A 17,114-nucleotide genomic window follows, 5' to 3' on the forward strand; every position below is an offset into this window, starting at 1 on the left:
CGCTGCCGCCCTTAAAGTGCCGGATAGCCGGTGTGGTTCTGGTGGATAAGAAGTTCAACTACACGATGGCGGAGACTGTGTGTGAGGCTCTGGGGTTGCAGATCGCCAGCAGGCCCAACATAGCGAAGGCGCGGGATTTTGGCTTTGAGACTTGCAGGTAGGTGGGTGAGGATGGTGGCCTGTTGGGTCATTTCTATCGGCGACGGTTCCACCTTCCGGACGAGGAGAGGAAATATACAAATTGCTGTATAATTTGGAAGGCAGGTGTGATACATGGCACCAGACATTGAAGAGAACCAGTGCAAGAATTTAAATATTAACAATTGCCACCCTGCGTGCCGGCTCCAGAGTGCGCATAGCTCCTGTTATGACATCAGCATTGTAATAGGAATACATACTGGAGGTGTTTCTGATAATACAATCAAAGCATACTGGAAACAAAAATCCCTTTTATGATGGAAACAAGCGATATAATGAACCATACCTGAAGGGCAGAGCCAATGGAGCTGACGCGTTTTGGGGGATTGCCTCTTCCTCTGAGCTCTGAGGAAGGGGGGATCGCCTGAAATGCGTCAGCTCTTTTGGCTCTGCCCTGCACACGACTCAATATATCGCTTGATTCCCTCATGCACATGTGACTAGTTTTTTTAAATCTTGTACGCAATTTCACATTGAATAAACGTTATCACACGGGGGAAAGGGCGCCGTCCTTCTGTTTGTGTTTTGCGTGGTCTATGTCAGTGAGGGGTAACGTTTTTGAGCCCGGGAGCCCAAACTGCGACACAAAATCAATGCATTTATCTTAAAGTGCCAACACTGAAAATAAGTTTGTTATTTTAGTTTGGGCGGCGGGCGTTTAAAAAAACGTTCAGCATCACTGCCTCGGGCGAAATAGGGAAACGCACATATTCAAACATTTAAACATTTTATTTTTATAATTTTTTTACTTTTTTATCACTTTTTTTCCCCCCTTTTTTCCTGTTTTATCTTTTACTTAATTTTTATTGATTTGATTATTTTTAACTTTTTTTTATCACTTTTTATTTTTATAATTGAAACTATCACACGTCGGCTCAGTAGATCGGGAAGTGAGCGAACACATACCGTCGCCCGCTCACTTCTCCATCCTGTCCCTGCAGAGAGCCGTGACTGCCAGTCACGGCTCCCCCCAGGGATTCCCATCTCCGCCGTCCAATCCCCCAGCACTGACTGGCGGAATGGACGGGGGAGGGGGCGGGTACAGCTGGCCCTGCCTCTAGATAGGCAGAGCCAGCTGTCAATCACGCAGCTGGGCGGATCTCGACAGTAATGTCGGGATCCGTCCCGGCTGCGGCGGTCTCAGCATACCGCGAGCTGTAGCTTGCGGTATACTGAGCTTTGGGAGACGTGAGGACGCTAGTTTGTGTCCTCCCGTGACCCTTAGGAAAACTATGGGGAAAAACACTGACCCCATAGTTCTCCTTTAACTTTATTACTATCACACGGGGGATAACAAGCCCCGGTGTGATAGCCTTTGGAGGTGACAGGTGCTCTTTGATGAAGGAGTTCTAGCACAGCACCGTGCTGGCTCTGTTGTGATAGCTGAGGTGGGAAGGCTGCGAGTACATCGTTCCTGTCTCACTGTTCACATGGAGCAGACCGGAGAACTGACGTTTTCCGCTCTGCTCCCCGCTCTTCATCCTGAACTACTGTGCTGTTGTCCTGGGGTGGGGAGGCAAGCGGCCGTCCCTTTGGGTACCATGGAGGGAGGTTACGGACCTGCAGGCTGCATACAAGTGATCTCGGCTAGTGATATCAAAATAGTTATTTCGGATTCGGACGAACCGCTGAATCACCTGATTTTTGTTGATTTGCAGGTTCGTCCGAATCCGAATACACGTGTCTAGAAAGTACCACTTTACGGCCACTAGCTGAGGATCGCTGGAGGGAATGAACAAACATATAAATGTCACCATCACTGTCCCCGCAGTATCAAGAGTCACATTTATTGGCTCATTCTCTCCAGCGGTCTCTTGAATTGTAACATTGTGTCTTCTGTTGCTAAGATGTATTTATTTCCTATGATCCTCGGCTTCCTCTAGTGGCCATAATTAGGTATTTTCCCCATTCACTCTGTTCTTTATGAATCAATTAAAGGAGAACTATGAGATGAGTGATTTCCACTCACCTCATAGTTCTAGCCGACCTGTGACAATGAGACTGTCACAGGTCGGCTCAGTAGGTCGAGAGGTGAGCGAACACATACCGGGTTCCCTCACCTCTCGATCCTGTCACGGCTCTCTGCCGTGACAGGGGGAGGGGCTGGATTCCCCTCTCCCCTCTCCGATCTGCCAGCGCTGACTGGTGGAACGGACGGGGGAGGGGGCGGTTACAGCTGGCTCTGCCTCTAGGTAGGCAGAGCCAGCTGTCACTCACGCAGCTGGGCGGATCCCGTCATCTACGTCGGGATCCGCTCCAGGTGCGGCGTCTCAGTATACCGCGAGCTGTAGCTCGCGGTATACCGAGCTTAGGGTAGCGGGAGGACGCTAGTTTGTGTCCTCCCGTTACCCTCAGGAGAACTATGGGGAAAAACACTGACCCCATAGTTCTCCTTTAAAGAACATTTCGACCAGAAGAGAAGCTACACTAAGAGAGCATTCGATTCACAACAGCTGGTTGACTCGAACAGAAGGAATGTACAGGTGAAACTCGAATAATTAGAATATCGTGCAAAGTTCATTTAATTCACTAATGCAACTTAAAAGGTGAAACTAATATATGAGAGAGACTCATTACATGCAAAGCAAGATAGTTCAAGCCGTGATTTGTCATAATTGTGATGATTATGGCTTACAGCTCATGGAAACCCCAAGAACCCCAAATCCACAACCTCAAAAAAAGTAGATTATTACATACAATCAATAAAACAAGGATTGTACATAGAACAATATCGGACCTCTGAAAAGTACAAGCATGCATATGTACTCAGTACTTGGTTTGGGCCCCTTTTGCAGCACTTACTGCAATTACTTTTGCACGATATTCTAATTATTCGAGTTTCACCTGTATATGCAGTTTCATTGGTTAAATAAGTAATGAAATAATTTTGTATAAATTGTCCCCAAACTGTTGCCAAACAACTTCAAATGTCCCCGTCCCTCATCCTCTTCATATCTGTGATCCAACGGCTGTTCCTCTCCTCCACAGCTACGGGTGGGTGGTGGAGAAGTACGGAGTTATTCCACGAATTCAGAACAATGAAAAATGTGGAAGGAACCTAACTGGGGTTCTCACCTGGACCGTCCCGCCGACCCACGAATTCAGCGTCTATTGTTTCAACTCTTCTGGTGAGAAAGCTTGTATTTTATTCTGACAATTCTGGTTGCCTGGCTGTTCAGCTGATCCGCTGGCTTCAATACTTTGAGCTGACCTGATACAAAGATAGCGATGGACAAGAGGCTAGAGACACCCAAAAGGGAATTGATCCAAACTGGATCAGATGGAATGTGCAGCAGTTGGCCATAGTAACCAATCAGCTTCTGTCTTTCATTTCCAAAGCTTAACTGAGCAAACTGAAGAGAGAAGCTGATTGGTTGCCGTGACAACCAATCAGTTTATAACGGTCAGAGGAAAGGTGGACGTAGGGGTGTTAACCCCAACAATGAACGTCTCTTATTTGGTCTCTTTTAGTTTGTTATACTAGGGATGCACCGATACCGATACTAGTATTGGTATCAGTGCCGAGTATTTGGGTGAGTACTGGTACTCGCCCAAATGCTCGGATGTCCAACCCCAATACCTGAGCTTCTGGTGACAGGAAGCCGGGCCGCGAGGCATTACACACTGCCTGGTTTCCTGATTGGCCAGGAAGCCGGCTTCATGCCCCAGAACTAACACCACTTCACAAGTGACGAGGGAGCATGGAACCGGCTTCCCGGCCAATCAGGAAGCCGGGCAGCGTGTCATTACATGCCCCCTGCCTTCCTGATTGGCCAGAAAGCCGGCTTCATGCCCCAGAACTAACACCACTCTCACCTGCTGTTCTCACATCTTCCCACTCCTTGTTGGTACAGCCATGTACCCTGAACAGAGTACACTAGAGGCAGTGGCGTCACAAGAGGGGCGCGGGGGGTGCGGCCCGCACCCGGGTGACACCATTGCAGGGGTGACACCAAAATGACTGACAGTCATTTTGGTGTCACCCCCTCTAAAAAGTCGGGCACTCAGTCATGGACCGAGAGCCCGACAGTGTCAGGAGAGAGGAGGGAACCCGGCGGCATAACCCATCCGTCCCCTCCTCTCTCTGCCGGCGTGTATCACCAAGATGGCCACGCATGCGCGATGACGACACGGCGGGGTGTCACCCGGGCTCCCCTGCTAGAGGAGAAAGATAAAGTCTAGTTATTGCCTTTACTTTACAGCAGCCCCAAAGTGAGATTTTTAATCCTGGGTGGAACTCTGGGCAGTCAGGTATAGAAGGAAGCTATTGGAAGGCTGAACTCAAAGAATGTTCCATGGATGAATGGATCTCAATGCAAGGCGCTCTGTGAATGGACCGGGGTGGGGGGCGGAGTCAAGCCTTAAAAAAAATGCTGAAATGTTCTTCTAGAAATATCAATTAAAATGGTCCAAATGAAGGCCCCGTTCTTGGAGTTGTCATCTAGAACAGGGGAAGGCAACCTTGGCAGTCCAGCTGCGGTGAAACTACAAATCCCATGAAGTCTCTACCTCTGAAAGTCATGCATGCGGCTGTCAGAGTCTTGCAATGCCTCATGGGACTTGTAGTTCCACAACAACTGGACAGCCAAGGTTGCCTGACCCCGGGACTAGAAGGTCATCGATTGTTCACCGGATCTCCTTCACTTGTCTCCTCTTTCATTTCAGATCTGCGGATCAATTCCTGTAAACCGGGGCTCATGGTGACTATAGCGCCCAGCACCGCGTCGCCAACGACCGATTCCCCGCCACCGCCAACCACTCAACCACGGGTCACAGATCCGCAGGGAAGGACAACAGGATGGCCGATCTTACCGACAACATCGAGAGAGTCGACGAGCCGTCCGCACTCCTCCACATTGATAACAACACTAAAGACGACACCAAAAGTGGTTCCGCCCACTACGACGCCAAAGACGACGACTCCGCCATTAACGGAGGAACCGACGAACCCACCGGAAAATCAAGCGGCTCGGCAGAGCGAGAGGATCGTATTTGGAAGTAAATTTTCCCGTTCACCGCAAGCCGCTCTATGTATTGTGGGGAATTGTAGTTGTCGTGCGCAGAACCCATCAACTGCCGATCTGCAGCAGCTGCATTTCATAAATGACGTTGTTCTTTTATTGAAACAAAATGATCGCATTGTTACCATTGTTACCAGTCTGGGCAGTTGTAGGCGATCGCGGGAAAACGGATTCAGCTGTTAGACCCCATTCACACCAGGGCCACAGCGTTTCGGTGCGCCTTAGGCGCGTTTTATGCGCATTGCAGTGTGTTTTACAGCTGTCCAAAAGAAAGCGGTCTCAGCTCCTGAAAAAACGCACACAAAAATGCGCTGATCGGCGCCTTTCCTTTGAAGTCTATGGAGCAAAACGGGCTGATAAGTACCACAGAAGAAGCTCAGGGACTATTTCGAATACCAGGCGTATTTGGACGCGTGATTGAGCGTGTGTCTGTGAACGGCCCTCATAGGAATACAGGGGATTTTATGCCGCGTGCGCTTCAGCGCGGAAAAAAACGTGTGACGAAACGCCGTGGTGTGAACGCGGTCTTACACGGTCATAGTTAGACAGAGAGATACATTGTAACACAATGCTGCCAATGGCTTCAACATCAGACTAATCCATTGTACTGATCCACTAACCTTAACCCACTGATCCATTGTACTGATCCACTAACCCTAACCCACTGATCCACTAATCCATTGTACTGATCCATTGTGCTAATCCATTGTACTGATCCACTAATCCATTGTGCTGATCCATTGTGCTAATCCATTGTACTGATCCATTGTGCTAATCCATTGTACTGATCCATTGTACTGATCCACTAATCAATTGTGCTGATCCATTGTTCAGAACCCCTGAAAAACAACCCCCCCCATAATCCCCCCTCAACCATACTTTACACTTGGCACAATGCAGTCAGGCAAGTACCGTTCTCCTGGCAACCGCCAAACCCAGACACGCCCATCGGATTGCCAGACAGAGAAGCGTGATTGGTCACTCCAGAGAACACGTCTCCACTTCTCTAGAGTCCAGTGGCGGCGCGCTTTACACCACGGCATCCCACGCTTTGCATTGCACTTGGTGATGTGCGGCTTGGATGCAGCTGCTCGGCCATGGAAACCCATTCCATGAAGCTCTCTACGCACTGTTGTTGTGCCAATCTGAAGGCCACATGGAGTTTGGAGGTCTGTAGCTATTGACTCTGCAGACAGTTGGCGACTTCTGCGCACTGTGCGCTTCAGCATGCGCTGACCCCGCTCTGTCATGTGACGTGGCCTACCACTTCCTGGCTGAGTTGCTGTTGTTCCCAGTTGCTTCCACTTTGTTATAATACCAGTAACAGGTGACCGCGGAATATTTAGTAGTCAGGAAATGTCATGGATGGACTTATTGCAGAGGTGACAACCTATCAGTCACTGAGCTCCTGAGAGCGACCCATTCTTTCACCAATGTTTGTAGACGCGTCTGCATGCCGAGGTGCCTCATCCTATACACCGGGGGCCATGGAGGTGACTGGAACACCTGAATCCAATGATTTGGAGGGGTGTCCCAATACTTTTGGCAATATAGTGTATGTGAAATGCACCTTGAAACACAGAATTACTTTCATTCATTGTTTCCGCATTCAGTATGTAATTATTTTGTCTTTTTTTAATTTCAGAATTACCGACCGCGCTGCTCATCCTGGCAGTGGTGTTCTTCATAGCAGCCGTGGTGCTCGCCATCTGCTACATTAGGAAGTAAGTAACACTCAATAGGACTAACAATACAGAATGCTCTGCAAAACCAGCATCATGGGTGTACCGCGTATTGCTGGAGGACTTCCAACATCATCTAGGATGGAAAAAAAAAACATCGGCCTCCCGGAAGTCATGCCTGTGGCTGTCAGAGTCTTGCAATGCCTCATGGGACTTGTAGTTCCACAACAGCTAGAGTGCCTGCCCCTGCATTAAAAGTCTAATAGATCCCTAATGTCTCCATAAAGAGGACCTGTCACCAAAAGTGATCTAGCCCTTTCCTCCTACCTGGCCCCGCCCCTTTCATTCATTGGATTTCAGTTCTTTCGATCGTGGAGGCTTAGCATCACATGTGGGTGCTCTGCATGAAAATAAAGGAACATTCATAGCTCCAGACTGACACCCACCCATCAAGGCATTTTGATATTTGCATAACTCCTCCCAGGAGCCGGCCCACAGCTTGCATCAGGGCTGAGGGCTCTTGAGAGGAGTACTGAAGCAGTGCTGTTTTCAGGAAGCTATGTACAGCACCCTGCCGGCCCTTCCTACCATCAGTCATGACCTGCATGCATTGGATAGAGACGTACAGAAAGCCCTATGCCGGCTCCTCCCACCAGTCATGATCTGTCTACATTGCATAGAGAAGTACAGAAATCCCTATGCCGGCTCCTCCCACCAGTCATGATCTGTCTACATTGCATAGAGAAGTACAGAAATCCCTATGCCGGCTCCTCCCACCAGTCATGATCTGTCTACATTGCATAGAGAAGTACAGAAATCCCCCTGCTGGCTCCTCCCACCAGCCCTGATGTCCCTGCATTGCATAGAGACGTACAGAAAGCCCCCTGCCAGCCCCTCCCACCGTCCATGATCTGCCTGCACTGCATGGAGAAGCACATAGAGCCAGTGATGACCTCACAGGGTCTAAAATAAGGCATGCAATGAAAATGTCATTAGCATGTTGATGAGGGGGAAGTGAGGGACCAGAGAAGTGAAAATCCACTTTAGCTCTGGTTCTGATGGTGCCGCCTGCAGAATTGTTCTTCATGGGAGTGATGGGAGAGACACCGACATATCATTTCATGTATTTCTTATGCTTCAGGTACAAAACCAGCGTGTTCTTCAGCAAGATAAAAGTGGAGAAGGAGTCCGTGGAGACCAAAGTCCTCCGAGAAACCGCCGACGCCACGAAAGAGGAAGAAATCACCCCGAACGGGAGGGAGGAGAAGCCACAGAACCTCCAGGCCAACACATCAAACAGCATGGAGGCCGAGGTGTAGCCGGCGCCCCGGACTCAGAGATAGACTGCTCACTTCCCCGGGCCGCCGTGTGAACCCCAACACACCGAGCAGCCCACGGGAGACACAAAACCCGGACAGAACGTGACTTGTATTAAAGCTGAACTCCGGGAGCAGAGAACTTTTATGTAATTATAATTCTCAATAGCCGCTTTGTGAGCACCAAATGCCTTTACAAACCCAGATATTACCTTGAGAATGAAGCGGTGACATCATCGATGTGCTGTGCATAACCTGTGCAGAGAGCAGAGCTGTGGGAGTGGCCCATCAGGATCCACCCACTACAGAAAATTACAGGAGGGGCGGAGACAAGACCAGTCACCCTGACAGAGAGAGAGAGAGCAGCAGTGACCGGTCTTTATTACAGGAAGGGGCAGAGACAAAACCAGCCACCCTGCACAAGGTGAGAGCAGCAGGGAGCGGTCTTTATTACAGTATGGGGCGGAGACAAGACCAGTCACTCTGCGCAAGGAGAGAGAGCAGCAGTGACAGGTCTTTATTACAGGAGGGGGCGGAGACAAGACCAGTCACCCTGCACAAGGAGAGAGCAGCAGTGACAGGTCTTTATTACAGGAGGGGGCGGAGACAAGACCAGTCACCCTGCACAAGGAGAGCGCAGCAGTGAGCGGTCTTTATTACAGGAAGCTCCAAGTCTCACACGGGATTACTGCACAGATCTGGAAGAAGTACACATGGCGACAATATATGCTTACTCCGGAGTTCAGCTTTACAGAATGGAGGACGCTGGAGGTCCTCGAGTGCCATCATACGGCCGGAAATCTGTTGCAATAACTCGGAAATGTAAATTATAATCTGTATGCAAATCGCTGTTCATTCATGCTGTGAATGTTTTCAGGAAGCTATGTACAGCCCCTCCCACCAGCCAGGATCTGCCTGCATTGCATAGAGAAACACATCACTGGATCTAAAACTGCCTCCTCACTACAAAATCAGAACCACGATCTCCTTCACATAGGGAGCCGTGAGATCACTCGCTGCAAACAACGTTTTCCCCTCGGTAGGAAAGCCAGTACCCAGATCCCCTGCTGAAAATGCTGGCTGCCTGGCTGTCATGCTCATCCTCTGATGTCGCTGAGCCGGAGCAAGCTTACATTGCTCGTTCCGGGTCAGTGACAATGTATTGTAAGGGGACCTTCCAGGGGGCAGGAAATGTGCGCATTCAGCAGGAGAGGTCAGCAATAGGAAATGCATTGCGCTGTCATAGGAAGAAATGTGATACTTTGTAACGGCTGAAAAGAATCTTCGTTTTGTGGCGCCGGTGTTCTATAACATCATCGATGTGCTGTGCATAACCTGTGCAGAGAGCAGAGCTGTGGGAGTGGCCCATCAGGATCCACCCACTACAGAAAATTACAGGAGGGGCGGAGACAAGACCAGTCACCCTGACAGAGAGAGAGAGAGCAGCAGTGACCGGTCTTTATTACAGGAAGGGGCAGAGACAAAACCAGCCACCCTGCACAAGGTGAGAGCAGCAGGGAGCGGTCTTTATTACAGTATGGGGCGGAGACAAGACCAGTCACTCTGCGCAAGGAGAGAGAGCAGCAGTGACAGGTCTTTATTACAGGAGGGGGCGGAGACAAGACCAGTCACCCTGCACAAGGAGAGAGCAGCAGTGACAGGTCTTTATTACAGGAGGGGGCGGAGACAAGACCAGTCACCCTGCACAAGGAGAGCGCAGCAGTGAGCGGTCTTTATTACAGGAAGCTCCAAGTCTCACACGGGATTACTGCACAGATCTGGAAGAAGTACACATGGCGACAATATATGCTTACTCCGGAGTTCAGCTTTACAGAATGGAGGACGCTGGAGGTCCTCGAGTGCCATCATACGGCCGGAAATCTGTTGCAATAACTCGGAAATGTAAATTATAATCTGTATGCAAATCGCTGTTCATTCATGCTGTGAATGTTTTCAGGAAGCTATGTACAGCCCCTCCCACCAGCCAGGATCTGCCTGCATTGCATAGAGAAACACATCACTGGATCTAAAACTGCCTCCTCACTACAAAATCAGAACCACGATCTCCTTCACATAGGGAGCCGTGAGATCACTCGCTGCAAACAACGTTTTCCCCTCGGTAGGAAAGCCAGTACCCAGATCCCCTGCTGAAAATGCTGGCTGCCTGGCTGTCATGCTCATCCTCTGATGTCGCTGAGCCGGAGCAAGCTTACATTGCTCGTTCCGGGTCAGTGACAATGTATTGTAAGGGGACCTTCCAGGGGGCAGGAAATGTGCGCATTCAGCAGGAGAGGTCAGCAATAGGAAATGCATTGCGCTGTCATAGGAAGAAATGTGATACTTTGTAACGGCTGAAAAGAATCTTCGTTTTGTGGCGCCGGTGTTCTATCGAAAGCTCCAACTCATCGAGATCTCCAACTACCTCACTTTCGGTGCTCAGAAAGACTGGAGCTCTGTACAGTTGCGGTGCGCATAGTGGCTGAATATTGTTAAAATGCAGCTGTACAGAAGCTCCGTCAGTCTTTGTGTTTTGCAGTCTAACGCCGTCTGGTCCAAATCTCCAACTTGCAAGTATCCAGCAGTGAGGTAGTTGGAGATTTCGACGAGTTGGAGCTTTCGATAGAACACCAGTCCCCTTCTTCCCGTTCCGGACGGCCGGTATGTCAGGTGACGGGGCGTGTCCATTGATAAGTATCATTCTGACAGTTACAATTCTTTTGGCTTTTTTAACTTTATAATATAATTCATTCTGAATAAATATTTGTGTTTTCCTCGTCATTTATTTATATTTGTTTATGAAGAATGTTTTATTATTGGTGAGAATAAAGACTGACGATTCCTTGTGCTCGCTCTCCGTCCTGGATACATGATGAGAGTGCGACCAGCGGCAGCACTAGGGCGGTGTCACCCGGTGCGGCCGCCACTCTTGCATTATGGCAACCATGGTGTGACATCATCAGGCGTGCGCGGTGATGTACTTTACTGCCGCCGGTCATCTTGGTAATGGACACCGGCAAAGAGAGGAGGGGATAATGACCCAATGGATTCAGGTACGTCACCGGAACCCCCGCCCTTTCTAGTGCTGCTGTTGTGCTCTCGGTCCGTGACCGAGTGCCCAACTTTTAAGTGGGGGTGACACCAAAATGACTGCCAGTCATTTTGGTGTCACCCCATCTGATGGTGTCACCCAATACGGGCCGCACTCACCTTGTGACGCCACAGAGTGCGGCCCCAGTGACTCTGCAATACTCGCACCCTTCTCCATGTTTAGTCTTTATAAAAATAATGTGTGTGCCTGTCTATCCCGACAGAAATCCAGTCAGCTCCTAACTTCCTGTTTGAGATGACAACGCTGCCTGTGCTGCGCAAGAAAGAAAGAGAGAGGAAGAGAGAGAGAGAGAGAAAGCCAGAGGGAGAAAGAGAGAGAGAGAGAGGGAGAAAGAGAGAGGAAGAGAGAGAGGGAGAAAGAGAGAGGAAGAGAGAGAGGGAGAAAGAGAGAGGAAGAGAGAGAGGGAGAAAGAGAGGGAGAAAGAGAGAGGAAGAGAGAGAGAGAGAGGAAGAGAGAGAGGGAGAAAGAGAGAGGGAGAAAGAGAGAGAGGGAGAAAGAGAGAGAGGGAGAAAGAGAGAGAGGGAGAAAGAGAGAGAGGGAGAAAGAGAGAGAGGGAGAAAGAGAGAGGGAGAAAGAGAGAGGGAGAAAGAGAGATGGAGAAAGAGAGAGGGAGAAAGAGAGATGGAGAAAGAGAGATGGAGAAAGAGAGAGGGAGAAAGAGAGAGAGAGGGAAAGAGAGAGAGGGAGAAAGAGAGAGGGAGAAAGAGAGAGGGAGAAAGAGAGAGGGAGAAAGAGAGAGGGAGAAAGAGAGAGAGAGGGAAAGAGGGAAAGAGAGGGAAAGAGAGAGAGAGGGAAAGAGAGGGAGAAAGAGAGAGGGAGAAAGAGAGAGGGAGAAAGAGAGAGGGAGAAAGAGAGAGAGGGAAAGAGTGAGAGAGGGAAAGAGAGAGAGGGAAAGAGAGAGAGAGAGAGGGAAAGAGAGAGAGAGAAAGAAAGACTTTCTCTGTCATATTGCACGCTCAGCATTCTTTCTATTTCCCATACTCCAGTTTGTTTTCAGCCTCTGGTCAGCAGACACATGGACTGGTCGGGGACACAGATGTTTGCTGACCTCTGAGAATAACAGTCCACATTACGGGAAGATGATCTTTGTGCTCACAGCACTAACAGAACAGGGAAAGCCTCCATAACATCGTGATCTTACTATACTGGGGATTTAAAGGAGTTTTCCACATTTACTAAGATATTGGGGGGAGGAGTTTCCCCTGATCTATCATATTTCCATAGTTCATTCAAAGCTTCCACAGGAAGAAGAATGTTTCCAATCACTGGCCATTAGCTCAATACTTCCTATGCTGCCATGGGAGATACCGGGCTCAAGAACATTCCTCGTGCCTATAATCTGCCATCCACAAGCATGTAAGACAAAGAGTGAGCCAATAGAGTGATAAGGAGACACAGGGTTTGCCAATAGAGTGATAGGGAGACACAGGGTGAGTCAATCGAATAATAGGAGGAAACAGGGTGAGCCAATAGAGTAATAGAGAGACACAGGGGGAGACAATAGAATAATAGAAAGACACAGGGTGAGCCAATAGAGTAATAGGGAGATACAGGGAGATCCAATAGGATCATAGGGAGACACAGGGTGAGCCAATAGGATCATATGGAGACAGAATGAGCTAATAGAATGATAGGGAGACACAGGGTGAGCCAATAGAATGATAGGGAGACACAGGGTGAGCCAATAGAATGATAGGGAGACACAGGGTGAGCCAATAGAATGATAGGGAGACATGAGGTGAGCCAATTAGGGTTGCCACCTGTCCAGGATTCACCCGGGCAGTTCGGGTTTTGAATGCTGTGTCCGGGTTTCATGGCACCAGGAACCCGGACACAAGATATCAGGCAGACAGGGGCAACCAAAATTAAGATAGGGGCTACTGGTCCCCCACTGAAAATAGTCTCAAATGTGTTATTTACATATTAATGGGTGGTGCCCATTACATATGAATAAGCCACGACTCCTTCTCCCAAAAGAATATGTCCGTGTGACGATATAGTGTTCGGGTTTCGGTTGAAGAAAAGGTGGCAAGCCTAGAGCCAATAGAATAAGAGGAAGGCACTAGAATAGCCAATAGAATAAGAGGAAGGCACACAGTGGACCATGAGTAATAAAGGAACAAAGAGATAGCCAATAGAATAAAGTTGGACACGGGGTGAACCAGTAAAAATTAGGGAGGCACACAGTGATAGTATGGTGGAAAAAAAAGGAGCCAACAGGCTAACTGGAGGGCACAGGGAGAAATAATAGAATAACATGGAGATACAGGGTGAGCCAGCAGGATAATGGGGGAGGGCAGAGTAAGAGCGATAGAATAACTGGGAGACACGGATAAATCAATAGGATTATGTGGAGACACAGGGTCAGCCAACAAGATAATAGGGGGGCACACAGTGCACCAATATGATAAAAGGGGGCACACAGTGCACCAATAGAATAACAGAGGGAAACACAGTGAGCCAATAGCATAATAGAGGGGCACACAGTGAGCCAATAGCATAATAGAGGGGCACACAGTGAGCCAATAGGATAATAGAGGGACACACAGCCAATAGGATAATAGAGGGACAAGAGAGGGAGAAAGAGAGAGGGAGAAAGAGAGAGGGAGAAAGAGAGAGAGAGGGAAAGAGGGAAAGAGAGGGAAAGAGAGAGAGAGGGAAAGAGAGGGAGAAAGAGAGAGGGAGAAAGAGAGAGGGAGAAAGAGAGAGAGGGAAAGAGTGAGAGAGGGAAAGAGAGAGAGGGAAAGAGAGAGAGAGAGAGGGAAAGAGAGAGAGAGAAAGAAAGACTTTCTCTGTCATATTGCACGCTCAGCATTCTTTCTATTTCCCATACTCCAGTTTGTTTTCAGCCTCTGGTCAGCAGACACATGGACTGGTCGGGGACACAGATGTTTGCTGACCTCTGAGAATAACAGTCCACATTACGGGAAGATGATCTTTGTGCTCACAGCACTAACAGAACAGGGAAAGCCTCCATAACATCGTGATCTTACTATACTGGGGATTTAAAGGAGTTTTCCACATTTACTAAGATATTGGGGGGAGGAGTTTCCCCTGATCTATCATATTTCCATAGTTCATTCAAAGCTTCCACAGGAAGAAGAATGTTTCCAATCACTGGCCATTAGCTCAATACTTCCTATGCTGCCATGGGAGATACCGGGCTCAAGAACATTCCTCGTGCCTATAATCTGCCATCCACAAGCATGTAAGACAAAGAGTGAGCCAATAGAGTGATAAGGAGACACAGGGTTTGCCAATAGAGTGATAGGGAGACACAGGGTGAGTCAATCGAATAATAGGAGGAAACAGGGTGAGCCAATAGAGTAATAGAGAGACACAGGGGGAGACAATAGAATAATAGAAAGACACAGGGTGAGCCAATAGAGTAATAGGGAGATACAGGGAGATCCAATAGGATCATAGGGAGACACAGGGTGAGCCAATAGGATCATATGGAGACAGAATGAGCTAATAGAATGATAGGGAGACACAGGGTGAGCCAATAGAATGATAGGGAGACACAGGGTGAGCCAATAGAATGATAGGGAGACATGAGGTGAGCCAATTAGGGTTGCCACCTGTCCAGGATTCACCCGGGCAGTTCGGGTTTTGAATGCTGTGTCCGGGTTTCATGGCACCAGGAACCCGGACACAAGATATCAGGCAGACAGGGGCAACCAAAATTAAGATAGGGGCTACTGGTCCCCCACTGAAAATAGTCTCAAATGTGTTATTTACATATTAATGGGTGGTGCCCATTACATATGAATAAGCCACGACTCCTTCTCCCAAAAGAATATGTCCGTGTGACGATATAGTGTTCGGGTTTCGGTTGAAGAAAAGGTGGCAAGCCTAGAGCCAATAGAATAAGAGGAAGGCACTAGAATAGCCAATAGAATAAGAGGAAGGCACACAGTGGACCATGAGTAATAAAGGAACAAAGAGATAGCCAATAGAATAAAGTTGGACACGGGGTGAACCAGTAAAAATTAGGGAGGCACACAGTGATAGTATGGTGGAAAAAAAAGGAGCCAACAGGCTAACTGGAGGGCACAGGGAGAAATAATAGAATAACATGGAGATACAGGGTGAGCCAGCAGGATAATGGGGGAGGGCAGAGTAAGAGCGATAGAATAACTGGGAGACACGGATAAATCAATAGGATTATGTGGAGACACAGGGTCAGCCAACAAGATAATAGGGGGGCACACAGTGCACCAATATGATAAAAGGGGGCACACAGTGCACCAATAGAATAACAGAGGGAAACACAGTGAGCCAATAGCATAATAGAGGGGCACACAGTGAGCCAATAGCATAATAGAGGGGCACACAGTGAGCCAATAGGATAATAGAGGGACACACAGCCAATAGGATAATAGAGGGACACACAATCAGCCCCGTGCTGCCCTAGAAAGGAGGGTAGTTGGGACACATTCTGCTACTTACAGTAATCACCAAAGAGCAATGAGGGCGAACTCTGCCCGAATCAAAAATGGCGGCCAGCTTCCCTACCGTCTAGTCAAGCGCCGCGTTAGGTTATGACGTCACGCCGCCAGAGAGAGCGGAGAGGGAGAGTGCGGAGCGGAGTGCGAAGCTGGAGAGTCTTTTACACCACGTGACGTGACTGTTTGTGTCTATGGAGACCCCGCTGAGTGTTGTCATACACGCTGCCAGAGGTAGGTACACCTATGGAGGATGACACACACTCACTTATCACTGAGGGAATAATATACATCTATATATGTAGGTAAACATCTGCACATATAGGTATATATGTGGGGGGTGGGGCATAGGTAGGTACTTAGAGAATGTAAACATATAGGTTGGTGTGCATATATAGTATATATACAAATAGGTAGGTGAACCAATAAGATAAAGGGGGGTACACAGTGAACCTATAGTATAACGATTGGGCACACATGGAGCCGATGGGATATTAGGGGGGCGCACAGAAAGCCGATGGGATATTAGGGGGGCGCACAGAAAGCCGATAGGATATTAGGGGGGCACGCAGGGAGCCGATCGGATAAAAAGGCGGCACACATGGAGCAGATAGGATATTAGGGAGGCACACAGGGAACCTATAGTATAACTGTTGGGCACACATGGATATTAGGGGGGCACACAGGGAGCCAATAGGATATTAGGGGGGCACACAGGAAACCGATAGGATAAAAGGGGGGCACACAGGGAACCAGTATGATAAAAAGAGGGCACACAGTGAGTGAGCCAACAAGATAATCGGGGGGACACCGGGAGAGCAAATGTGATAATAGGGGGGGCACACAGTGTTCCAGCAGTGAAAGGGTTAATCCTGCAGCTCCCATCCATATCCTCCCCGGTGACCCCGCCAGCCATGAAGGTCCCACAGCCAGGACTGTCATTATGTCAAGGGTGATAATTATAAGGGATCCGTCTCACCGCTTGGTAGTGATAAAGGAGGTCACCGACCGCTCACCCATCCGTATAATAACCAACTACGCAGGGGGGAGGGGAAGAACCTCTGTGTCACTGGGACAGGAAGTGCTGCTAGATCTCCTTCCCTGGGGTTCTAAATAGCTTAACCAGTTGACATCCGCGGTGTTAAACCCCCTTCCCATCCAGGCCATTTTTCAGTATTCAGCGCTGCGGTACTTTAACTGACATTTATTCCGTCATGCAGCGCTGTACTGAAATTAATTTTATACCCTTTTTTGGGGACAGATAGAGCTTTCTTTTGGTGGTATTTATTCACCACTGGGGGTTTTATTTTTTTACTATATTAAGGAAAAATTACCGAAAT

General features: G+C 48.7%; 2 protein-coding genes across 2 annotated transcripts in view; both read left to right on the plus strand.

Moving 5' to 3' along the window:
• Window positions 1-8,341, plus strand: part of LYVE1 (lymphatic vessel endothelial hyaluronan receptor 1) — an 11,953-nt gene extending 3,612 nt beyond the window's left edge. The window contains exons 2-6 of the mRNA XM_018554850.1: window positions 18-157; window positions 3,187-3,326; window positions 4,864-5,196; window positions 6,865-6,943; window positions 8,043-8,341. Coding sequence (XP_018410352.1) covers window positions 18-157; window positions 3,187-3,326; window positions 4,864-5,196; window positions 6,865-6,943; window positions 8,043-8,220 — 870 coding nt within the window. The 3' untranslated portion in view covers window positions 8,221-8,341. The remainder of the gene's footprint in view (window positions 1-17; window positions 158-3,186; window positions 3,327-4,863; window positions 5,197-6,864; window positions 6,944-8,042) is intronic.
• Window positions 8,342-15,888: 7,547 nt separating this feature from the next.
• LOC108785722 (RING finger protein 141-like) overlaps window positions 15,889-17,114 on the plus strand; it is a 10,423-nt gene continuing 9,197 nt past the window's right edge. Inside the window, exon 1 of the mRNA XM_018554858.1 lies at window positions 15,889-16,008. The gene's annotated coding sequence lies outside the window, so the exon portion shown is untranslated. The remainder of the gene's footprint in view (window positions 16,009-17,114) is intronic.

Source organism: Nanorana parkeri, unplaced genomic scaffold, assembly GCF_000935625.1.
Source record: "Nanorana parkeri isolate BGI_ZX_2015 unplaced genomic scaffold, ASM93562v1 scaffold10, whole genome shotgun sequence".
NCBI lineage: Eukaryota > Metazoa > Chordata > Amphibia > Anura > Dicroglossidae > Nanorana > Nanorana parkeri.